At 43.2% G+C, this 26161-nt stretch overlaps 1 protein-coding gene across 1 annotated transcript in view; it reads right to left on the bottom strand.

Annotated features, from left to right (window-relative positions):
- The window catches only part of LOC306940577 (matrix metalloproteinase-15-like), a gene marked incomplete at its 5' end in the record, with an annotated part of 78768 nt that extends 53988 nt beyond the window's left edge, over nt 1–24780 (bottom strand). Inside the window, one exon of the mRNA XM_079525674.1 lies at nt 24667–24780. Coding sequence (XP_079381800.1) covers nt 24667–24780 — 114 coding nt within the window. The remainder of the gene's footprint in view (nt 1–24666) is intronic.
- Between the last annotated feature and the right edge of the window lie 1381 nt (nt 24781–26161).

Genomic DNA, 26161 nt, shown 5'->3' with positions numbered 1-26161 from the left:
CATCATCATGATGTAAAATAGTCACTATACGCCATATTGTGAGGTCCCTTTTTGCTCAGTTTCGTTCCCGCGTCATGGGCACTACTCATTCAATGCATTTTTGCACAGATAATACCCTTCTGGACTTTGGGTCTACTCATAATATCAATAATATCCTGCAGTATTTTGTCACAGGCCAGAAATGTATATAACCAAAAAACGAAAATCTTGTGTTGCTGTTTTTGCTTGTAAAATGTGTTAAATTAATTTTGGCAACACAAAATCTTTCTCAAATGTCATAAATACATATACCTAACATCTGAAAAAAGAATTGGTGCCTTAGTTTACTATTATCTAGATCATGAAATGTAGCAAATTTGTTAAAGAAAACACTTCAACTTAAGTGATTGGCACCCAGCACAATGAAACATACACATAGTACATTTAGCCAACATACTGTGTAATGAAAGGTAGAAAAGAAAAGCAGCGCACCTTGGCCCAAAATGGCTGAAAATCTATCAAAATGTTACCACGCCCCCCTAAATTGGAATAATTTAATAATAATTTAATAATTTAAATAATGTAATAATTTAAAAACAAATGTAATAGAAGGTCAGAATTATTACAACATATTATATGAAACATTTATTCAAGTACCACAAAGTGTCACGGCATCTGACATTTGTACAGCTGGTGACCTTCGGGGTCGCCATCGCGGCCAAATCTAATATGGCTGCTACCTAAAGGGGTTTTGGCTGTAACATTTGAACCAGATGAGCTACAAATGCAAACGTTGTGTCTATGTCATGTTTTTGACCATTATAAACATGTTGGAATACTTATCATTATGATTGGGTGTGTCTGGAACCATAATTTGCATATTTACAAGATGGCGGCTATGTGAAAACGAGTGAACTTTTGACATTTTTGACAAACGTGGTGTCTATTTTATATTTTTAAGCATCAGAAACACATTTAAATGCTCTGGTGTATGATTACATCTATCTAGAACACTCTAATATACACATTCCTATTGATACGAGTATTAAATGCACAAAATCTCTACGTGCAGTGCATACAAATGTCCATCTAGTTAACGTATCTCGAGAATCGTCCAACCGACCAACTTCAAACTCGGCATACGCGTTGCTGCTGACCGCAGGGACATTTATATGTCCAGTGTCGAGTTGTTTGGATAGGTAGTTGTCCAGAACCACCTACAGTATATGTATGCTCATACATACTGTACAGTAGGTATTGGCGTAAGTATAGTATAGTATAGTATAGTATAGTATAGTATAGTATAGTATAGTATAGTATAGTATGCATTCTCAATGGCAATAGCACAAACTTTGGCATGCTACTAGTCCTACATACTTACACCTAGAAACCCCATTCAAACCTATTTAGGTTCATCTTACGGTGGACATGTTTGCCTGAAAAGAAATCTTTGAAATGTTTCATAGTTTTAGAAATATAGTGCTTTCAAATTTGAGAAATGTATAATGGGGCTCAATGGCAGCTCTATGGCACGTCAAAAAATTACTTTCACCTAGAAACTCTATTCACACATTTTATAATTCAGCTTACTGTGGAGACACATGCTGGAACTTTTTACTTTGAAATGATTTGTAGTTTCTGAGTTATTTAACTTAAACGCCCAATGCATTCTCAATGGCAATAGCACAAACTTTGGCATGCTACTAGTCCTACAATGTAGGACTTTCCCTGGACCTTCTAGCCGCTAGAAGGTCCAGGGAAAGGCCTACATACTCTCCAAGAGTTGGGAAAGAACATATCAAGAGAGTGGAGTGGTAGGCCCTTGGATTGACCAGTGGATGCAATGTACCCCACTTTGAGGTGTCACGTCTTAGGCCTAGATTTAGGGTAGAATTGAACCAGTCACATTGTAGCCATACAAAGGCCTGGGGTTCCCAGATTGTAAAATGTTGTTCCTCCATCTTGGGAGAGTATGTAGGCCTTTCACTGGACCTCCTAGCCACTAAGATGACCACAGGCCCACCACTTAAAGACCACATGTTAGGGTGCCCAAATCTGAAGTTAGGTGGTCAAATTAACTGAAACTGAAGCAATTCAGTAAAGGTCAACGCTTCCTCATGGGGTTATTTTAGGGCCTAGGACCTCCAGTAAAGGGTAAAATACTCTTCTTGGTTGTGGGAACAACATATCCAACGATGAGGACCCCATGCCCAAAGATGTCCCCCTTGCAACTGTTTCAACTTTGGGTCAGCCTACATGTAAAAGTGCCCAAAGTTGAAGGGCAGAGCTTCAACTTCAGCTACCCAGTACCCAAGGTTGAAGCCCTTCAACTTTGGGCAGATCTACAAGCTCGTAGTGCTGCACAGAGTGCCACAAAACGAGCTTGTAGATCTGCTATTTTTCAGTGGGGTACATTTAATCACTGGTCCTGGGTCAATCCAAGGGCCTACCACTCCACTCTCTTGATATGTTGTTCCCCAACTCTTGGAGAGTATTTAGGCCTTTTACTGGAGGTCCCAGCCCCTAAAATGACCCCAGGAGGAAGTGTTGACCTTTACTGAATTGCATCAGTTTTAGTTCATTTGAGCACCTAAATTCAGATTTGGGCACCGTAGCATGTGGTTTTTAGGTGGTGGGCCTCGGGTCATCCTAGGGGCTAGAACAGGGGTGCCCACACATTTATGACATGAGATCTACTTTAAAAATGACCAGCTCAACAAGATCTACCCACTGAAAGAATAAGTGTACCATTGCTGAAAATAGTTTAAATATATAATGTAGGCCTACCTGGGGGGGGCTTTGGAATAGGGAGAAAATATGACAGGCAGTTTGCTGTCATATTTCCTCCCCGTATTTAACTTAAATGCCCAATGCATTCTCAATGGCAATAGCACAAACTTTGGCATGCTACTAGTTCTACATACTTACACCTAGAAACCCCATTCAAACCTATTTAGGTTCATCTTACGGTGGACATGTTTGCCTGAAAAGAAATCTTTGAAATGTTTCATAGTTTTAGAAATATAGTGCTTTCAAATTTGAGAAATGTATAATGGGGCTCAATGGCAGCTCTATGGCACGTCAAAAAATTACTTTCACCTAGAAACTCTATTCACACATTTTATAATTCAGCTTACTGTGGAGACACATGCTGGAACTTTTTACTTTGAAATGATTTGTAGTTTCTGAGTTATTTAACTTAAACGCCCAATGCATTCTCAATGGCAATAGCACAAACTTTGGCATGCTACTAGTCCTACAATGTAGGACTTTCCCTGGACCTTCTAGCCGCTAGAAGGTCCAGGGAAAGGCCTACATACTCTCCAAGAGTTGGGAAAGAACATATCAAGAGAGTGGAGTGGTAGGCCCTTGGATTGACCAGTGGATGCAATGTACCCCACTTTGAGGTGTCACGTCTTAGGCCTAGATTTAGGGTAGAATTGAACCAGTCACATTGTAGCCATACAAAGGCCTGGGGTTCCCAGATTGTAAAATGTTGTTCCTCCATCTTGGGAGAGTATGTATGCCTTTCACTGGACCTCCTAGCCACTAAGATGACCACAGGCCCACCACTTAAAGACCACATGTTAGGGTGCCCAAATCTGAAGTTAGGTGGTCAAATTAACTGAAACTGAAGCAATTCAGTAAAGGTCAACGCTTCCTCATGGGGTCATTTTAGGGCCTAGGACCTCCAGTAAAGGGTAAAATACTCTTCTTGGTTGTGGGAACAACATATCCAACGATGAGGACCCCAGGCCCAAAGATGTCCCCCTTGAAACTGTTTCAACTTTGGGTCAGCCTATATGTAAAAGTGCCCAAAGTTGAAGGGCAGAGCTTCAACTTCAGCTACCCAGTACCCAAGGTTGAAGCCCTTCTACTTTGGGCAGATCTACAAGCTCGTAGTGCGGCACCGAGTGCCACGCTACGAGCTTGTAGATCTGCTATTTTTCAGTGGGGTACATTTAATCACTGGTCCTGGGTCAATCCAAGGGCCTACCACTCCACTCTCTTGATATGTTGTTCCCCAACTCTTGGAGAGTATTTAGGCCTTTTACTGGAGGTCCCAGCCCCTAAAATGACCCCAGGAGGAAGTGTTGGCCTTTACTGAATTGCTTCAGTTTGCGTTCATTTGAGCACCTAAATTCAGATTTGGGCCCCGTAGCATGTGGTTTTTAGGTGGTGGGCCTCGGGTCATCCTAGGGGCTAGAACAGGGGTGCCCACACATTTATGACGTGAGATCTACTTTCAAAATGACCAGCTAACCAAGATCTACCCACTGAAAGAATAAGTGTACCATTGCTGAAAATAGTTTAAATATATAATGTAGGCCTACCTGGGGGGGCTTTGGAATAGGGAGAAAATATGACAGGCAGTTTGCTGTCATATTTCCTCCCCGTATTTAACTTAAATGCCCAATGCATTCTCAATGGCAATAGCACAAACTTTGGCATGCTACTAGTTCTACATACTTACACCTAGAAACCCCATTCAAACCTATTTAGGTTCATCTTACGGTGGACATGTTTGCCTGAAAAGAAATCTTTGAAATGTTTCATAGTTTTAGAAATATAGTGCTTTCAAATTTGAGAAATGTATAATGGGGCTCAATGGCAGCTCTATGGCACGTCAAAAAATTACTTTCACCTAGAAACTCTATTCACACATTTTATAATTCAGCTTACTGTGGAGACACATGCTGGAACTTTTTACTTTGAAATGATTTGTAGTTTCTGAGTTATTTAACTTAAACGCCCAATGCATTCTCAATGGCAATAGCACAAACTTTGGCATGCTACTAGTCCTACAATGTAGGACTTTCCCTGGACCTTCTAGCCGCTAGAAGGTCCAGGGAAAGGCCTACATACTCTCCAAGAGTTGGGAAAGAACATATCAAGAGAGTGGAGTGGTAGGCCCTTGGATTGACCAGTGGATGCAATGTACCCCACTTTGAGGTGTCACGTCTTAGGCCTAGATTTAGGGTAGAATTGAACCAGTCACATTGTAGCCATACAAAGGCCTGGGGTTCCCAGATTGTAAAATGTTGTTCCTCCATCTTGGGAGAGTATGTAGGCCTTTCACTGGACCTCCTAGCCACTAAGATGACCACAGGCCCACCACTTAAAGACCAGATGTTAGGGTGCCCAAATCTGAAGTTAGGTGGTCAAATTAACTGAAACTGAAGCAATTCAGTAAAGGTCAACGCTTCCTCATGGGGTCATTTTAGGGCCTAGGACCTCCAGTAAAGGGTAAAATACTCTTCTTGGTTGTGGGAACAACATATCCAACGATGAGGACCCCAGGCCCAAAGATGTCCCCCTTGAAACTGTTTCAACTTTGGGTCAGCCTATATGTAAAAGTGCCCAAAGTTGAAGGGCAGAGCTTCAACTTCAGCTACCCAGTACCCAAGGTTGAAGCCCTTCAACTTTGGGCAGATCTACAAGCTCGTAGTGCTGCACAGAGTGCCACAATACGAGCTTGTAGATCTGCTATTTTTCAGTGGGGTACATTTAATCACTGGTCCTGGGTCAATCCAAGGGCCTACCACTCCACTCTCTTGATATGTTGTTCCCCAACTCTTGGAGAGTATTTAGGCCTTTTACTGGAGGTCCCAGCCCCTAAAATGACCCCAGGAGGAAGTGTTGATGACCTTTACTGAATTGCATCAGTTTGAGTTCATTTGAGCACCTAAATTCAGATTTGGGCACCATAGCATGTGGTTTTTAAGTGGTGGGCCTCGGGTCATCCTAGGGGCTAGAATAGGGGTGCCCACACATTTATGACGTGAGATCTACTTTCAAAATGACCAGCTCAACAAGATCTACCCACTGAAAGAATAAGTGTACCATTGCTGAAAATAGTTTAAATATATAATGTAGGCCTACCTGGGGGGGCTTTGGAATAGGGAGAAAATATGACAGGCAGTTTGCTGTCATATTTCCTCCCCGTATTTAACTTAAATGCCCAATGCATTCTCAATGGCAATAGCACAAACTTTGGCATGCTACTAGTTCTACATACTTACACCTAGAAACCCCATTCAAACCTATTTAGGTTCATCTTACGGTGGACATGTTTGCCTGAAAAGAAATCTTTGAAATGTTTCATAGTTTTAGAAATATAGTGCTTTCAAATTTGAGAAATGTATAATGGGGCTCAATGGCAGCTCTATGGCACGTCAAAAAATTACTTTCACCTAGAAACTCTATTCACACATTTTATAATTCAGCTTACTGTGGAGACACATGCTGGAACTTTTTACTTTGAAATGATTTGTAGTTTCTGAGTTATTTAACTTAAACGCCCAATGCATTCTCAATGGCAATAGCACAAACTTTGGCATGCTACTAGTCCTACAATGTAGGACTTTCCCTGGACCTTCTAGCCGCTAGAAGGTCCAGGGAAAGGCCTACATACTCTCCAAGAGTTGGGAAAGAACATATCAAGAGAGTGGAGTGGTAGGCCCTTGGATTGACCAGTGGATGCAATGTACCCCACTTTGAGGTGTCACGTCTTAGGCCTAGATTTAGGGTAGAATTGAACCAGTCACATTGTAGCCATACAAAGGCCTGGGGTTCCCAGATTGTAAAATGTTGTTCCTCCATCTTGGGAGAGTATGTAGGCCTTTCACTGGACCTCCTAGCCACTAAGATGACCACAGGCCCACCACTTAAAGACCAGATGTTAGGGTGCCCAAATCTGAAGTTAGGTGGTCAAATTAACTGAAACTGAAGCAATTCAGTAAAGGTCAACGCTTCCTCATGGGGTCATTTTAGGGCCTAGGACCTCCAGTAAAGGGTAAAATACTCTTCTTGGTTGTGGGAACAACATATCCAACGATGAGGACCCCAGGCCCAAAGATGTCCCCCTTGAAACTGTTTCAACTTTGGGTCAGCCTATATGTAAAAGTGCCCAAAGTTGAAGGGCAGAGCTTCAACTTCAGCTACCCAGTACCAAAGGTTGAAGCCCTTCAACTTTGGGCAGATCTACAAGCTCGTAGTGCGGCACCGAGTGCCACGCTACGAGCTTGTAGATCTGCTATTTTTCAGTGGGGTACATTTAATCACTGGTCCTGGGTCAATCCAAGGGCCTACCACTCCACTCTCTTGATATGTTGTTCCCCAACTCTTGGAGAGTATTTAGGCCTTTTACTGGAGGTCCCAGCCCCTAAAATGACCCCAGGAGGAAGTGTTGGCCTTTACTGAATTGCTTCAGTTTGCGTTCATTTGAGCACCTAAATTCAGATTTGGGCCCCGTATTATGTGGTTTTTAGGTGGTGGGCCTCGGGTCATCCTAGGGGCTAGAATAGGGGTGCCCACACATTTATGACGTGAGATCTACTTTCAAAATGACCAGCTAACCAAGATCTACCCACTGAAAGAATAAGTGTACCATTGCTGAAAATAGTTTAAATATATAATGTAGGCCTACCTGGGGGGGCTTTGGAATAGGGAGAAAATATGACAGGCAGTTTGCTGTCATATTTCCTCCCCCTATTTAACTTAAATGCCCAATGCATTCTCAAAGGCAATAGCACAAACTTTGGCATGCTACTAGTTCTACATACTTACACCTAGAAACCCCATTCAAACCTATTTAGGTTCATCTTACGGTGGACATGTTTGCCTGAAAAGAAATCTTTGAAATGTTTCATAGTTTTAGAAATATAGTGCTTTCAAATTTGAGAAATGTATAATGGGGCTCAATGGCAGCTCTATGGCACGTCAAAAAATTACTTTCACCTAGAAACTCTATTCACACATTTTATAATTCAGCTTACTGTGGAGACACATGCTGGAACTTTTTACTTTGAAATGATTTGTAGTTTCTGAGTTATTTAACTTAAACGCCCAATGCATTCTCAATGGCAATAGCACAAACTTTGGCATGCTACTAGTCCTACAATGTAGGACTTTCCCTGGACCTTCTAGCCGCTAGAAGGTCCAGGGAAAGGCCTACATACTCTCCAAGAGTTGGGAAAGAACATATCAAGAGAGTGGAGTGGTAGGCCCTTGGGTTGACCAGTGGATGCAATGTACCCCACTTTGAGGTGTCACGTCTTAGGCCTAGATTTAGGGTAGAATTGAACCAGTCACATTGTAGCCATACAAAGGCCTGGGGTTCACAGATTGTAAAATGTTGTTCCTCCATCTTGGGAGAGTATGTAGGCCTTTCACTGGACCTCCTAGCCACTAAGATGACCACAGGCCCACCACTTAAAGACCAGATGTTAGGGTGCCCAAATCTGAAGTTAGGTGGTCAAATTAACTGAAACTGAAGCAATTCAGTAAAGGTCAACGCTTCCTCATGGGGTCATTTTAGGGCTTAGGACCTCCAGTAAAGGGTAAAATACTCTTCTTGGTTGTGGGAACAACATATCCAACGATGAGGACCCCAGGCCCAAAGATGTCCCCCTTGAAACTGTTTCAACTTTGGGTCAGCCTATATGTAAAAGTGCCCAAAGTTGAAGGGCAGAGCTTCAACTTCAGCTACCCAGTACCCAAGGTTGAAGCCCTTCAACTTTGGGCAGATCTACAAGCTCGTAGTGCGGCACCGAGTGCCACGCTACGAGCTTGTAGATCTGCTATTTTTCAGTGGGGTACATTTAATCACTGGTCCTGGGTCAATCCAAGGGCCTACCACTCCACTCTCTTGATATGTTGTTCCCCAACTCTTGGAGAGTATTTAGGCCTTTTACTGGAGGTCCCAGCCCCTAAAATGACCCCAGGAGGAAGTGTTGGCCTTTACTGAATTGCTTCAGTTTGCGTTCATTTGAGCACCTAAATTCAGATTTGGGCCCCGTATTATGTGGTTTTTAGGTGGTGGGCCTCTGGTCATCCTAGGGGCTAGAATAGGGGTGCCCACACATTTATGACGTGAGATCTACTTTCAAAATGACCAGCTAACCAAGATCTACCCACTGAAAGAATAAGTGTACCATTGCTGAAAATAGTTTAAATATATAATGTAGGCCTACCTGGGGGGGCTTTGGAATAGGGAGAAAATATGACAGGCAGTTTGCTGTCATATTTCCTCCCCGTATTTAACTTAAATGCCCAATGCATTCTCAATGGCAATAGCCCAAACGTTGGCATGCTACTAGTCCTACATACTTACACCTAGAAACCCCATTCAAACCTATTTAGGTTCATCTTACGGTGGACATGTTTGCCTGAAAAGAAATCTTTGAAATGTTTCATAGTTTTAGAAATATAGTGCTTTCAAATTTGAGAAATTTATAATGGGGCTCAATGGCAGCTCTATGGCACGTCTAAAAATTACTTTCACCTAGAAACTCTATTCACACATTTTATAATTCAGCTTACTGTGGAGACACATGCTGGAACTTTTTACTTTGAAATGATTTGTAGTTTCTGAGTTATTTAACCTAAACGCCCAATGCATTCTCAATGGCAATAGCACAAACTTTGGCATGCTACTAGTCCTACATACTTACACCTATAGAAACCCCATTCAAACATATTTAGGTTCATCTTACAGTGGACATGTTTGCCTGAAATGGAATCTTTGAAATGTTTCATAGTTTTAGAAATATAGTGCTTTCAAATTTGATAAATTTATAATGGGGCTCAATGGCACGTAAAAAATCACTTTCACCTAGAAACTCCATTCACACATTTTATAATTCAGCTTACTGTGAAGACAAATGCTGGAACTTTTTACTTTGAAATGATTTGTAGTTTCTGAGTTATTTAACTTAAACGCCCAATGCATTCTCAATGGCAATAGCACAAACTTTGGCATGCTACTAGTCCTACAATGTAGGACTTTCCCTGGACCTTCTAGCCGCTAGAAGGTCCAGGGAAAGGCCTACATACTCTCCAAGAGTTGGGAAAGAACATATCAAGAGAGTGGAGTGGTAGGCCCTTGGATTGACCAGTGGATGCAATGTACCCCACTTTGAGGTGTCACGTCTTAGGCCTAGATTTAGGGTAGAATTGAACCAGTCACATTGTAGCCATACAAAGGCCTGGGGTTCCCAGATTGTAAAATGTTGTTCCTCCATCTTGGGAGAGTATGAAGGCCTTTCACTGGACCTCCTAGCCACTAAGATGACCACAGGCCCACCACTTAAAGACCACATGTTAGGGTGCCCAAATCTGAAGTTAGGTGGTCAAATGAACTGAAACTGAAGCAATTCAGTAAAGGTCAACGCTTCCTCATGGGGTCATTTTAGGGCCTAGGACCTCCAGTAAAGGGTAAAATACTCTTCTTGGTTGTGGGAACAACATATCCAACGATGAGGACCCCAGGCCCAAAGATGTCCCCCTTGAAACTGTTTCAACTTTGGGTCAGCCTATATGTAAAAGTGCCCAAAGTTGAAGGGCAGAGCTTCAACTTCAGCTACCCAGTACCCAAGGTTGAAGCCCTTCAACTTTGGGCAGATCTACAAGCTCGTAGTGCGGCACCGAGTGCCACGCTACGAGCTTGTAGATCTGCTATTTTTCAGTGGGGTACATTTAATCACTGGTCCTGGGTCAATCCAAGGGCCTACCACTCCACTCTCTTGATATGTTGTTCCCCAACTCTTGGAGAGTATTTAGGCCTTTTACTGGAGGTCCCAGCCCCTAAAATGACCCCAGGAGGAAGTGTTGGCCTTTACTGAATTGCTTCAGTTTGCGTTCATTTGAGCACCTAAATTCAGATTTGGGCCCCGTAGCATGTGGTTTTTAGGTGGTGGGCCTCGGGTCATCCTAGGGGCTAGAATAGGGGTGCCCACACATTTATGACGTGAGATCTACTTTCAAAATGACCAGCTAACCAAGATCTACCCACTGAAAGAATAAGTGTACCATTGCTGAAAATAGTTTAAATATATAATGTAGGCCTACCTGGGGGGGCTTTGGAATAGGGAGAAAATATGACAGGCAGTTTGCTGTCATATTTCCTCCCCGTATTTAACTTAAATGCCCAATGCATTCTCAATGGCAATAGCCCAAACGTTGGCATGCTACTAGTCCTACATACTTACACCTAGAAACCCCATTCAAACCTATTTAGGTTCATCTTACGGTGGACATGTTTGCCTGAAAAGAAATCTTTGAAATGTTTCATAGTTTTAGAAATATAGTGCTTTCAAATTTGAGAAATGTATAATGGGGCTCAATGGCAGCTCTATGGCACGTCTAAAAATTACTTTCACCTAGAAACTCTATTCACACATTTTATAATTCAGCTTACTGTGGAGACACATGCTGGAACTTTTTACTTTGAAATGATTTGTAGTTTCTGAGTTATTTAACCTAAACGCCCAATGCATTCTCAATGGCAATAGCACAAACTTTGGCATGCTACTAGTCCTACATACTTACACCTATAGAAACCCCATTCAAACATATTTAGGTTCATCTTACAGTGGACATGTTTGCCTGAAATGGAATCTTTGAAATGTTTCATAGTTTTAGAAATATAGTGCTTTCAAATTTGATAAATTTATAATGGGGCTCAATGGCACGTAAAAAATCACTTTCACCTAGAAACTCCATTCACACATTTTATAATTCAGCTTACTGTGAAGACAAATGCTGGAACTTTTTACTTTGAAATGATTTGTAGTTTCTGAGTTATTTAACTTAAACGCCCAATGCATTCTCAATGGCAATAGCACAAACTTTGGCATGCTACTAGTCCTACAATGTAGGACTTTCCCTGGACCTTCTAGCCGCTAGAAGGTCCAGGGAAAGGCCTACATACTCTCCAAGAGTTGGGAAAGAACATATCAAGAGAGTGGAGTGGTAGGCCCTTGGATTGACCAGTGGATGCAATGTACCCCACTTTGAGGTGTCACGTCTTAGGCCTAGATTTAGGGTAGAATTGAACCAGTCACATTGTAGCCATACAAAGGCCTGGGGTTCCCAGATTGTAAAATGTTGTTCCTCCATCTTGGGAGAGTATGAAGGCCTTTCACTGGACCTCCTAGCCACTAAGATGACCACAGGCCCACCACTTAAAGACCACATGTTAGGGTGCCCAAATCTGAAGTTAGGTGGTCAAATGAACTGAAACTGAAGCAATTCAGTAAAGGTCAACGCTTCCTCATGGGGTCATTTTAGGGCCTAGGACCTCCAGTAAAGGGTAAAATACTCTTCTTGGTTGTGGGAACAACATATCCAACGATGAGGACCCCAGGCCCAAAGATGTCCCCCTTGAAACTGTTTCAACTTTGGGTCAGCCTATATGTAAAAGTGCCCAAAGTTGAAGGGCAGAGCTTCAACTTCAGCTACCCAGTACCCAAGGTTGAAGCCCTTCAACTTTGGGCAGATCTACAAGCTCGTAGTGCGGCACCGAGTGCCACGCTACGAGCTTGTAGATCTGCTATTTTTCAGTGGGGTACATTTAATCACTGGTCCTGGGTCAATCCAAGGGCCTACCACTCCACTCTCTTGATATGTTGTTCCCCAACTCTTGGAGAGTATTTAGGCCTTTTACTGGAGGTCCCAGCCCCTAAAATGACCCCAGGAGGAAGTGTTGGCCTTTACTGAATTGCTTCAGTTTGCGTTCATTTGAGCACCTAAATTCAGATTTGGGCCCCGTAGCATGTGGTTTTTAGGTGGTGGGCCTCGGGTCATCCTAGGGGCTAGAATAGGGGTGCCCACACATTTATGACGTGAGATCTACTTTCAAAATGACCAGCTAACCAAGATCTACCCACTGAAAGAATAAGTGTACCATTGCTGAAAATAGTTTAAATATATAATGTAGGCCTACCTGGGGGGGCTTTGGAATAGGGAGAAAATATGACAGGCAGTTTGCTGTCATATTTCCTCCCCGTATTTAACTTAAATGCCCAATGCATTCTCAATGGCAATAGCCCAAACGTTGGCATGCTACTAGTCCTACATACTTACACCTAGAAACCCCATTCAAACCTATTTAGGTTCATCTTACGGTGGACATGTTTGCCTGAAAATAAATCTTTGAAATGTTTCATAGTTTTAGAAATATAGTGCTTTCAAATTTGAGAAATGTATAATGGGGCTCAATGGCAGCTCTATGGCACGTCTAAAAATTACTTTCACCTAGAAACTCTATTCACACATTTTATAATTCAGCTTACTGTGGAGACACATGCTGGAACTTTTTACTTTGAAATGATTTGTAGTTTCTGAGTTATTTAACCTAAACGCCCAATGCATTCTCAATGGCAATAGCACAAACTTTGGCATGCTACTAGTCCTACATACTTACACCTATAGAAACCCCATTCAAACATATTTAGGTTCATCTTACAGTGGACATGTTTGCCTGAAATGGAATCTTTGAAATGTTTCATAGTTTTAGAAATATAGTGCTTTCAAATTTGATAAATTTATAATGGGGCTCAATGGCACGTAAAAAATCACTTTCACCTAGAAACTCCATTCACACATTTTATAATTCAGCTTACTGTGAAGACAAATGCTGGAACTTTTTACTTTGAAATGATTTGTAGTTTCTGAGTTATTTAACTTAAACGCCCAATGCATTCTCAATGGCAATAGCACAAACTTTGGCATGCTACTAGTCCTACAATGTAGGACTTTCCCTGGACCTTCTAGCCGCTAGAAGGTCCAGGGAAAGGCCTACATACTCTACAAGAGTTGGGAAAGAACATATCAAGAGAGTGGAGTGGTAGGCCCTTGGATTGACCAGTGGATGCAATGTACCCCACTTTGAGGTGTCACGTTTTAGGCCTAGATTTAGGGTAGGATTGAACCAGTCGCACTGTAGCCATACAAAGGCCTATAAGGGTTCCCAGATTGTAAAATATTGTTCCTCCATCTTGGGAGAGTATGTAGGCCTTTCACTGGACCTCCTAGCCACTAAGATGACCACAGGCCCACCACTTAAAGACCACATGTTAGGGTGCCCTAATCTGAAGTTAGGTGGTCAAATTAACTGAAACTGAAGCAATTCAGTAAAGGTCAACGCTTCCTCATGGGGTCATTTTAGGGCCTAGGACCTCCAGTAAAGGGTAAAATACTCTTCTCGGTTGTGGGAACAACATATCCAATGATGAGGACCCCAGGCCCAAAGATGTCCCCCTGGCAACTGTTTCAACTTTGGGTCAGCCTACATGTAAAAGTGTCCAAAGTTGAAAGAAGGTTGTCAAATGAACTGAAACTGAAGCAATGGTGTAATTATGCCCACATCTGAAGTTAGGTGGTCAAATGAACTGAAACTGAAGCAATTCAGTAAAGGTCAATGCTTCCTCATGGGGTTATTTTAGGGCCTAGGACCTCCAGTAAAGGGTAAAATACTCTTCTTGGTTGTGGGAACAACATATCCAACGTGAGGACCCCATGCCCAAAGATGTCCCCCTTGCAACTGTTTCAACTTTGGGTCAGCCTACATGTAAAAGTGCCCAAAGTTGAAGGGCAGAGCTTCAACTTCAGCTACCCAGTACCCAAGGTTGAAGCCCTTCAACTTTGGGCAGATCTACAAGCTCGTAGTGCTGCACAGAGTGCCACAATACGAGCTTGTAGATCTGCTATTTTTCAGTGGGGTACATTTAATCACTGGTCCTGGGTCAATCCAAGGGCCTACCACTCCACTCTCTTGATATGTTGTTCCCCAACTCTTGGAGAGTATTTAGGCCTTTTACTGGAGGTCCCAGCCCCTAAAATGACCCCAGGAGGAAGTGTTGACCTTTACTGAATTGCATCAGTTTGAGTTCATTTGAGCACCTAAATTCAGATTTGGGCACCGTAGCATGTGGTTTTTAAGTGGTGGGCCTCGGGTCATCCTAGGGGCTAGAACAGGGGTGCCCACACATTTATGACGTGAGATCTACTTTCAAAATGACCAGCTCAACAAGATCTACCCACTGAAAGAATAAGTGTACCATTGCTGAAAATAGTTTAAATATATAATGTAGGCCTACCTGGGGGGGCTTTGGAATAGGGAGAAAATATGACAGGCAGTTTGCTGTCATATTTCCTCCCCGTATTTAACTTAAATGCCCAATGCATTCTCAATGGCAATAGCCCAAACGTTGGCATGCTACTAGTCCTACATACTTACACCTAGAAACCCCATTCAAACCTATTTAGGTTCATCTTACGGTGGACATGTTTGCCTGAAAAGAAATCTTTGAAATGTTTCATAGTTTTAGAAATATAGTGCTTTCAAATTTGAGAAATGTATAATGGGGCTCAATGGCAGCTCTATGGCACGTCTAAAAATTACTTTCACCTAGAAACTCTATTCACACATTTTATAATTCAGCTTACTGTGGAGACACATGCTGGAACTTTTTACTTTGAAATGATTTGTAGTTTCTGAGTTATTTAACCTAAACGCCCAATGCATTCTCAATGGCAATAGCACAAACTTTGGCATGCTACTAGTCCTACATACTTACACCTATAGAAACCCCATTCAAACATATTTAGGTTCATCTTACAGTGGACATATTTGCCTGAAATGGAATCTTTGAAATGTTTCATAGTTTTAGAAATATAGTGCTTTCAAATTTGATAAATTTATAATGGGGCTCAATGGCACGTAAAACATCACTTTCACCTAGAAACTCCATTCACACATTTTATAATTCAGCTTACTGTGAAGACAAATGCTGGAACTTTTTACTTTGAAATGATTTGTAGTTTCTGAGTTATTTAACTTAAACGCCCAATGCATTCTCAATGGCAATAGCACAAACTTTGGCATGCTACTAGTCCTACAATGTAGGACTTTCCCTGGACCTTCTAGCCGCTAGAAGGTCCAGGGAAAGGCCTACATACTCTCCAAGAGTTGGGAAAGAACATATCAAGAGAGTGGAGTGGTAGGCCCTTGGATTGACCAGTGGATGCAATGTACCCCACTTTGAGGTGTCACGTCTTAGGCCTAGATTTAGGGTAGGATTGAACCAGTCGCACTGTAGCCATACAAAGGCCTATAAGGGTTCCCAGATTGTAAAATATTGTTCCTCCATCTTGGGAGAGTATGTAGGCCTTTCACTGGACCTCCTAGCCACTAAGATGACCACAGGCCCACCACTTAAAGACCACATGTTAGGGTGCCCTAATCTGAAGTTAGGTGGTCAAATTAACTGAAACTGAAGCAATTCAGTAAAGGTCAACGCTTCCTCATGGGGTCATTTTAGGGCCTAGGACCTCCAGTAAAGGGTAAAATACTCTTCTCGGTTGTGGGAACAACATATCCAATGATGAGGACCCCAGGCCCAAAGATGTCCCCCTGGCAACTGTTTCAACTTTGGGTCAGCCTACATGTAAAAGTGTCCAAAGTTGAAAGAAGGTTGTCAAATGAACTGAAACTGAAGCAATGGTGTAATTATGCCCACATCTGAAGTTAGGTGGTCAAATGAACTGAAACTGAAGCAATTCAGTAAAGGTCAATGCTTCCTCATGGGGTTATTTTAGGGCCTAGGACCTCCAGTAAAGGGTAAAATACTCTTCTTGGTTGTGGGAACAACATATCCAACGTGAGGACCCCATGCCCAAAGATGTCCCCCTTGCAACTGTTTCAACTTTGGGTCAGCCTACATGTAAAAGTGCCCAAAGTTGAAGGGCAGAGCTTCAACTTCAGCTACCCAGTACCCAAGGTTGAAGCCCTTCAACTTTGGGCAGATCTACAAGCTCGTAGTGCGGCACCGAGTGCCACGCTACGAGCTTGTAGATCTGCTATTTTTCAGTGGGGTACATTTAATCACTGGTCCTGGGTCAATCCAAGGGCCTACCACTCCACTCTCTTGATATGTTGTTCCCCAACTCTTGGAGAGTATTTAGGCCTTTTACTGGAGGTCCCAGCCCCTAAAATGACCCAGGAGGAAGTGTTGACCTTTACTGAATTGCATCAGTTTGAGTTCATTTGAGCACCTAAATTCAGATTTGGGCACCGTAGCATGTGGTTTTTAAGTGGTGGGCCTCTGGTCATCCTAGGGGCTAGAACAGGGGTGCCCACACATTTATGACGTGAGATCTACTTTCAAAATGACCAGCTCAACAAGATCTACCCACTGAAAGAATAAGTGTACCATTGCTGAAAATAGTTTAAATATATAATGTAGGCCTACCTGGGGGGGCTTTGGAATAGGGAGAAAATATGACAGGCAGTTTGCTGTCATATTTCCTCCCCGTATTTAACTTAAATGCCCAATGCATTCTCAATGGCAATAGCACAAACTTTGGCATGCTACTAGTTCTACATACTTACACCTAGAAACCCCATTCAAACCTATTTAGGTTCATTTTACGGTGGACATGTTTGCCTGAAAAGAAATCTTTGAAATGTTTCATAGTTTTAGAAATATAGTGCTTTCAAATTTGAGAAATGTATAATGGGGCTCAATGGCAGCTCTATGGCACGTCAAAAAATTACTTTCACCTAGAAACTCTATTCACACATTTTATAATTCAGCTTACTGTGGAGACACATGCTGGAACTTTTTACTTTGAAATGATTTGTAGTTTTTGAGTTATTTAACTTAAACGCCCAATGCATTCTCAATGGCAATAGCACAAACTTTGGCATGCTACTAGTCCTACAATGTAGGACTTTCCCTGGACCTTCTAGCCGCTAGAAGGTCCAGGGAAAGGCCTACATACTCTCCAAGAGTTGGGAAAGAACATATCAAGAGAGTGGAGTGGTAGGCCCTTGGATTGACCAGTGGATGCAATGTACCCCACTTTGAGGTGTCACGTCTTAGGCCTAGATTTAGGGTAGAATTGAACCAGTCACATTGTAGCCATACAAAGGCCTGGGGTTCCCAGATTGTAAAATGTTGTTCCTCCATCTTGGGAGAGTATGTAGGCCTTTCACTGGACCTCCTAGCCACTAAGATGACCACAGGCCCACCACTTAAAGACCACATGTTAGGGTGCCCAAATCTGAAGTTAGGTGGTCAAATTAACTGAAACTGAAGCAATTCAGTAAAGGTCAACGCTTCCTCATGGGGTCATTTTAGGGCCTAGGACCTCCAGTAAAGGGTAAAATACTCTTCTTGGTTGTGGGAACAACATATCCAACGATGAGGACCCCAGGCCCAAAGATGTCCCCCTTGAAACTGTTTCAACTTTGGGTCAGCCTATATGTAAAAGTGCCCAAAGTTGAAGGGCAGAGCTTCAACTTCAGCTACCCAGTACCCAAGGTTGAAGCCCTTCAACTTTGGGCAGATCTACAAGCTCGTAGTGCGGCACCGAGTGCCACGCTACGAGCTTGTAGATCTGCTATTTTTCAGTGGGGTACATTTAATCACTGGTCCTGGGTCAATCCAAGGGCCTACCACTCCACTCTCTTGATATGTTGTTCCCCAACTCTTGGAGAGTATTTAGGCCTTTTACCGGAGGTCCCAGCCCCTAAAATGACCCCAGGAGGAAGTGTTGGCCTTTACTGAATTGCTTCAGTTTGTGTTCATTTGAGCACCTAAATTCAGATTTGGGCCCCGTAGCATGTGGTTTTTAGGTGGTGGGCCTCGGGTCATCCTAGGGGCTAGAACAGGGGTGCCCACACATTTATGACGTGAGATCTACTTTCAAAATGACCAGCTAACCAAGATCTACCCACTGAAAGAGTAAGTGTACCATTGCTGAAAATAGTTTAAATATATTTTGTACCTGGGGGGGCTTTGGAATAGGGAGAAAATATGACAGGCAGTTTGCTGTCATATTTCCTCCCCGTATTTAACTTAAACGCCCAATGCATTCTCAATGGCAATAGCACAAACTTTGGCATGCTACTAGTCCTACATACTTACACCTAGAAACCCCATTCAAACCTATTTAGGTTCATCTTACGGTGGACATGTTTGCCTGAAAAGAAATCTTTGAAATGTTTCATAGTTTTAGAAATATAGTGCTTTCAAATTTGAGAAATGTATAATGGGGCTCAATGGCAGCTCTATGGCACGTCAAAAAATTACTTTCACCTAGAAACTCTATTCACACATTTTATAATTCAGCTTACTGTGGAGACACATGCTGGAACTTTTTACTTTGAAATGATTTGTAGTTTCTGAGTTATTTAACCTAAACGCCCAATGCATTCTCAATGGCAATAGCACAAACTTTGGCATGCTACTAGTCCTACATACTTACACCTATAGAAACCCCATTCAAACCTATTTAGGTTCATCTTACAGTGGACATGTTTGCCTGAAATGGAATCTTTGAAATGTTTCATAGTTTTAGAAATATAGTGCTTTCAAATTTGATACATTTATAATGGGGCTCAATGGCACGTAAAAAATCACTTTCACCTAGAAACTCCATTCACACATTTTATAATTCAGCTTACTGTGAAGACAAATGCTGGAACGTTTTACTTTGAAATGATTTGTAGTTTCTGAGTTATTTAACTTAAACGCCCAATGCATTCTCAATGGCAATAGCACAAACTTTGGCATGCTACTAGTCCTACAATGTAGGACTTTCCCTGGACCTTCTAGGTCCAGGGAAAGGCCTACATACTCTCCAAGAGTTGGGAAAGAACATATCAAGAGAGTGGAGTGGTAGGCCCTTGGATTGACCAGTGGATGCAATGTACCCCACTTTGAGGTGTCACGTCTTAGGCCTAGATTTAGGGTAGGATTGAACCAGTCGCACTGTAGCCATACAAAGGCCTATAAGGGTTCCCAGATTGTAAAATGTTGTTCCTCCATCTTGGGAGAGTATGTAGGCCTTTCACTGGACCTCCTAGACACTAAGATGACCACAGGCCCACCACTTAAAGACCACATGTTAGGGTGCCCAAATCTGAAGTTAGGTGGTCAAATTACCTGAAACTGAAGCAATTCAGTAAAGGTCAACGCTTCCTCATGGGGTCATTTTAGGGCCTAGGACCTCCAGTAAAGGGTAAAATACTCTTCTCGGTTGTGGGAACAACATAAATGATGAGGACCCCAGGCCCAAAGATGTCCCCCTGGCAACTGTTTCAACTTTGGGTCAGCCTACATGTAAAAATGCCCAAAGTTGAAAGAAGGTTGTCAAATGAACTGAAACTGAAGCAATGGTGTAATTATGCCCACATCTGAAGTTAGGTGGTCAAATTAACTGAAACTGAAGCAATTCAGTAAAGGTCAACGCTTCATCATGGGGTCATTTTAGGGCATAGGACCTCCAGTAAAGGGTAAAATACTCTTCTTGGTTGTGGGAACAACATATCCAACGATAAGGACCCCATGCCCAAAGATGTCCCCCTTGCAACTGTTTCAACTTTGGGTCAGCCTACATGTAAAAGTGCCCAAAGTTGAAGGGCAGAGCTTCAACTTCAGCTACCCAGTACCCAAGGTTGAAGCCCTTCAACTTTGGGCAGATCTACAAGCTCGTAGTGCGGCACAGAGTGCCACAATACGAGCTTGTAGATCTGCTATTTTTCAGTGGGGTACATTTAATCACTGGTCCTGGGTCAATCCAAGTGCCTACCACTCCACTCTCTTGATATGTTGTTCCCCAACTCTTGGAGAGTATTTAGGCCTTTTACTGGAGGTCCCAGCCCCTAAAATGACCACAGGAGGAAGTGTTGACCTTTACTGAATTGCTTCAGTTTGAGTTCATTTGAGCACCTAAATTCAGATTTGGGCACCGTAGCATGTGGTTTTTAAGTGGTGGGCCTCGGGTCATCCTAGGGACTAGAACAGGGGTGCCCACACATTTATGACGTGAGATCTACTTTCAAAATGACCAGCTAACCAATATCTACCCACTGAAAGAATAAGTGTACCATTGCTGAAAATAGATTTTAGGGCCTAGGACCTCCAGTAAAAAGTAAAATACTCTTCTCGGTTGTGGGAACAACATATCCAATGATGAGGACCCCAGGATACTGGGGTAAAATACTGGGGTAAAATACTCTTCTTGGTTGTGGGAACAATGAGGGCCCCATGCCCAAAGATGTCCCCCTTGCAACTGTTTCAACTTTGGTTCAGCCTACATGTAAAAGTGCCCAAAGTTGAAGGGCAGAGCTTCAACTTCAGCTACCCAGTACCCAAGGTTGAAGCCCTTCAACTTTGGGCAGATCTACAAGCTCGTAGTGCGGCACCGAGTGCCACGCTACGAGCTTGTAGATCTGCTATTTTTCAGTGGGGTACATTTAATCACTGGTTCTGGGTCAATGATGTGTATATAGAGCCCTATACTAAATGAAAGAGTGTTGAGCGTGTCTGTAAAGGTTAGTGCGTGCGTGCGTGCGTGCGTGCGTGCGTGCGTGCGTGCGTGCGTGCGTGCGTGTGTCGACACATGTTCTGTCAATAGCCTGGAACTACAGCGATCCTTGAGGAATGGGTCAGAGATTAGATTATAGGTCTCACATGAGAGCATCACAGTCTGTACTTTCTTGCAACTGTACCCATTCTACAAACTGAATTAAATGTTCAATCAATCAATCTCATTGTGGTAAAGATTAACATCAAAACTGTTAAACACAGAAGTAAATCAAATATGTATCACAGAAGTAGCATGAAAAGAGTACAACTAGATAAAGTGCCCCTCGGGGCACAGGTCTCCACCAGGGCAGGTCAGGTTGTGGCCTCCTGGTGGCGCTATAATAGGACAGGTCTCCACCAGGGCAGGTCAGGTTGTGGCCTCCTGGTGGCACTATAATAGGACAGGTCTCCACCAGGGCAGGTCAGGTTGTGGCCTCCTGGTGGCGCTATAATAGGACAGGTCTCCACCAGGGCAGGTCAGGTTGTGGCCTCCTGGTGGTGCTATAATAGGTCAATGTGAAAAGGGTGCCATTTATTCTAACCTCTTACGCCTTGGATGGCAATTAGATGATTTGAGGCATTTTGTTCCAAAAATGTGTTTTGCAAAAATCCACCTGTTGGTGGCGCTATAACAGGCCAATGAAGGGTGGGATATATTCCTCAGCCTAGTAGGAAAGTCTGTGAAAGATTTCACGCAAATTGCACGCTGCGTTCATGATTTGAGGCATTTTGTTCCAAAAATGTGTTTTGCAAAAATCCACCTGTTGGTGGCGCTATAACAGGCCAATGTGAAAAGGGTGGGATATTTCTCAGCCTAGTAGGAAAGTCTGTGAAAGATTTAACGTAAATTGCACGCTGCGTTCATGATTTGAGGGTTTTTGTTCAAAACGGGCCAATCCTGCCAACTTTGAAAGTCAATGTTAGACAATTAGGATGAAATATGAAATATCGGACGGATCCGGCATGAGCACATGACTATAGAGATAGTGTGTAACGATTTGCAGGATCTTTGGAGAGAATCTGGAGGAGTAATATCAAAAAATGTGTTTTTCAAAACTCGGCCTCCTGGTGGCGCTATAACAGGCCATTCTGGAAAATTAGGGGCAGAGGTTAATCGTTGGCATCCAGGGAGTGTGTATGCAAAATTTGGCATCGACCGGTTTAACGGTGCAGGAGATTAGAGCTGTAAACAGACGGACGGCCGGACTGAGTGCAAAACATACTCTCCCCATGCCTTCGGCCTGGTGGAGACAACAAACTGCAGGCAGTGCATGGGGACTCTTGGGGAGCTAAACAAACACTAGCCAAACGACCATTAGTTACCAATGAAACAAACACAAGTCACAGAACGTAAAATACAGAGTCACAGATTTAACTGAACTACTAAACTAGTATTAACTAGGACCTAAAATTATGTACTCACTTTGTTTCATGAACGCACAAAGGGAAAGGGAATCACGTTTCCCTGTAGGCTACACGCTGCGTGGCCATCAGTCTGTTTCCCTGTCAGTCAAGACATTAGAATTCACGAGTTCATTTTGAATAACAGAGGACATTCCACCGCTGCAATTGCTTGTTAAAGCCACAAGGTGGCACCCAATCACCACTCTAATCTATTACAGTAACCTGTTGAATGTTGCAGCCACTTCACAGTTGATAGACAGCTCATTGTCTGACTCTCCACCAGGCCGACGGCTGGCTGCACTGTGTGTGTGCGTGCGTGCGTGTGTGTGCGTCCGTGTACAGCTCCGGCACCGTTAACCCGGTCGATGCCAAAGATGATGCTCTGCTCCAAATTTTCCAGAACGGCCTGTTATAGCGCCACCAGGAGGCCGACTTTTGAAAAACCCATTTGTTGATATTACTCCTCCAGATTCAGTCCAAAAATCGTACAAATCGATACACACTATCTATATAGTCATGTGTTCAAGACGGATCTGTCCGATATTTCATATTCCATCCTAATTGGCTAACATTGGCTTTCAAAGTTTGCAGGATTGGGCCGTTTTGAACAAAAAGCCTCAAATCATGAACGCAGCGTGCAATTTACCTGAAATCTTTCACAGAATTTCCTACTAGGCTGAGCAATATATCCCACACTTTTCACATTGGCTGTTATAGCGCCACCAACAGGTGGATTTTTGCAAAACACATTTTTGGAACAAAATCATCCAATTGCCATCCAAGGCGTAAGAAGAAATGGCACCCTTTTCACATTGGCCTATTATAGCGCCACCAGGAGGCCACAATCTGACCTGCCCTGGTCGAGACCTGTGCCCCGAGGGGCACTTTATATATAGTTAAATGTAAGTTAGACTTACCATCTAAGGAGACTTTACTGTTGAAATGTAAATGTTGCTGTGTGTTTTACTGATGAAATGTGAATGGGTGTGAATGTTGTTGAAATGTCAATGGGTGTGAATGTTGCTGTGTGAATGTTGATGAATTGAACATGGTGGACCCTCTTGTAAACAAGTGTAATGCTTAATTGGGTCGTGCACTCACAGTTAACAGTCTTTGTATTGAGTTTGTGCTTGAAATGTACTGTAATTCTGCAAACTGTTAATAAATATTTCAATCAATCAATCAATCAATCAGTGTTATTAGAAAGCCTACTTTCCTTAGTGGATGCACTCTGAACCCTCCCCTCCCCTCCCCCCACCACACAGATAAAATGCACTTTTTGGCCAGAAAGGGATTTTTCTTTCACCGGAAGGAAATCTTGTCTATGAGGTTTTCTCTTATATGCCCTCTACCGCATATAGGGCGCAGTGCAGTAACTAAAAGTATTTATTTTTTCATCATACATCATATTCCGTGCTCAGCCAATGAAATCATCACAATTGTAATTCTGGCCAATCACTTTTCTGCCCTCACATTTATCCTCAATATGTACTACTCAGCCAATCAAATCATCGCTATATGGAGGTGAACAGCCAATAATCAGCCACACAGACACACAAAGCTGGGCATAGGAGGGGCTAGCGCCTCTCGAAAATAAGAACAATCCTGTCAAATACAATAAGAGACCAATAGACCCTGCACGCACGCCACGCACACACGCACGCCTGCACGCACGCCACGCACGCACGCCACGCACACACGCACGCGCACGCACAGCCATCTGGAGCAATGTGTAGCCCCCACACACACGGTGCACCCCCCCTCCCCCAGGCTACAAGACAGAACAGGCAGACAGAAAGTCTTCTGTCTTGTCTCGTTGTTGAAAGACCTGCACTGAAAATTCTCTCTCTCTCTCTCCAAATGGAACCACAGTGGTCCACTTGGTCAAATGACTCTGACCATGGAACCAAATGGACCCGCAGTGGTCCAGTTGGTCAAATTACTCTGACCATGGAACCAAATGGACCCGCAGTGGTCCACTTGGTCAAATGACTCTGACCATGGAACCAAATGGACCCGCAGTGGTCCACTTGGTCAAATGACTCTGACCATGGAACCAAATGGACCCGCAGTGGTCCAGTTGGTCAAATGACTCTCCCTGAGGTGTCCGTTGATACTTTACCTCCCCGTTGATGGTTCCGTCCTCGGAGTCAGCGAGAGCAGAACAGCACAGCAGCAGGAAATTGAGGAGAAAGGTGTGTCTTCCGGGCCAGAACCTGCAGGTGACAAAGTCCATGTCCAGAGAGAGAGAGAGAGAGAGAGAGAGAGAGAGAGAGAGCGAGAGAGAGAGACTGGAGCGTCTGACCGTCTGACTGACCGACTGTCTGCTTCTCTGGAAAGCCTCTCCTTTTAAACGTATGGAGGGGAGGGGAGGGGAGGGGAGGGGGTGTGGGGGATGGTGAAGGAGACATGACCCTTAGCCCTTTGTTGTGTGACACATGTGGGGTCACATTGGGGGGGGGGGGGGAGGGGAGCTTTACATAGATTGTGTACACACACACACACACACACACCACACACACACACACACACACACACCCTTCCTCCTCACGTGAACGCGCATCAGCAAGGGGAAGGGCTAAGGGCCATGGAGAAGGGGGGAATTGGGAAAGGGCCTAACTCTGGGGGAGCCCACAGGGTTCGAACCGGGAACATCCGGTCACTCTACCGCTGAGCCACTGCTGCATTGGCTTGTGAATGGCTGATAGCGATGATTTGATTGGAACCTGGAGACCTGACATTCAGTACTTGGGTCTTATGATCAACATCATAACTGTAAAACATAAAGTCTATAATGTGCCACAGACAAGGCCTAGTCTTTGCCACGGACACATAGGGACATATTGAGACAATTTACAATTACAATTTAGGCATTTAGCAGATGCTCTTAATCCAGAGGGATTTACATTAAGCAAGAACAAAAGCATGTCAATACATCACATACATAAAAAGTAGTTATCATGAAACATGCGTAAGCTAAGAACGTAACAGTGGAATATCTATATAGTGAAACTATACATATACTATAGTATTGAGCGTGTAAAGGTTAGTCAACCCACTGCAGACAGCTGTGTTTACCTAGACTGTGATGTACTCATGTGATACCTGGGGGTGCATATTTCTTCAAGCCTATAATCTAATGTCTGACCCATTCCTCAAAGATCGGTGCAGTTCCATGCTATTGACAGAACATGTCGACACACACGCACACGCACGCACCCCCCCCCCCCCCCCACACACACACACACACACGCACGCACGCACGCACGCACGTGTGTGTGTGTGTGTGTGTGTGTGTTGCAGTGGGTGTGAGTCCTCAGTCTAAGATAGGCTTTCTTTTGTTATTGTCAAAATGTGTTATTGTCAAAATGTGTTATTGTCACTCTTATTCTCACTCTTATCCTCAACGTATACGGTTGAATAAAGGATAACATGTTACTCTATTCATTACATGTCTTAAATTGACAATAAATAGGAATAAAACTTTTTGCTGAATAAACATTTTACCTATTCTTTTTAATTCTTTAGTTTAGTTAGTGTCAGTAGGTGCGTTTCCATAAAGCTTGGAGGTTGCGGATTTAGGCTTTTTCGAAAAAAGGGAAATGCGCAAATAGTGT

The sequence above is a fragment of the Electrona antarctica genome, assembly GCF_951216825.1.
Source record: "Electrona antarctica genome assembly, chromosome: 17".
Lineage (NCBI taxonomy): Eukaryota > Metazoa > Chordata > Actinopteri > Myctophiformes > Myctophidae > Electrona > Electrona antarctica.
Note: the sequence above shows the minus strand (reverse complement) of the source record. Positions and strands in the feature narration are given on the sequence as shown.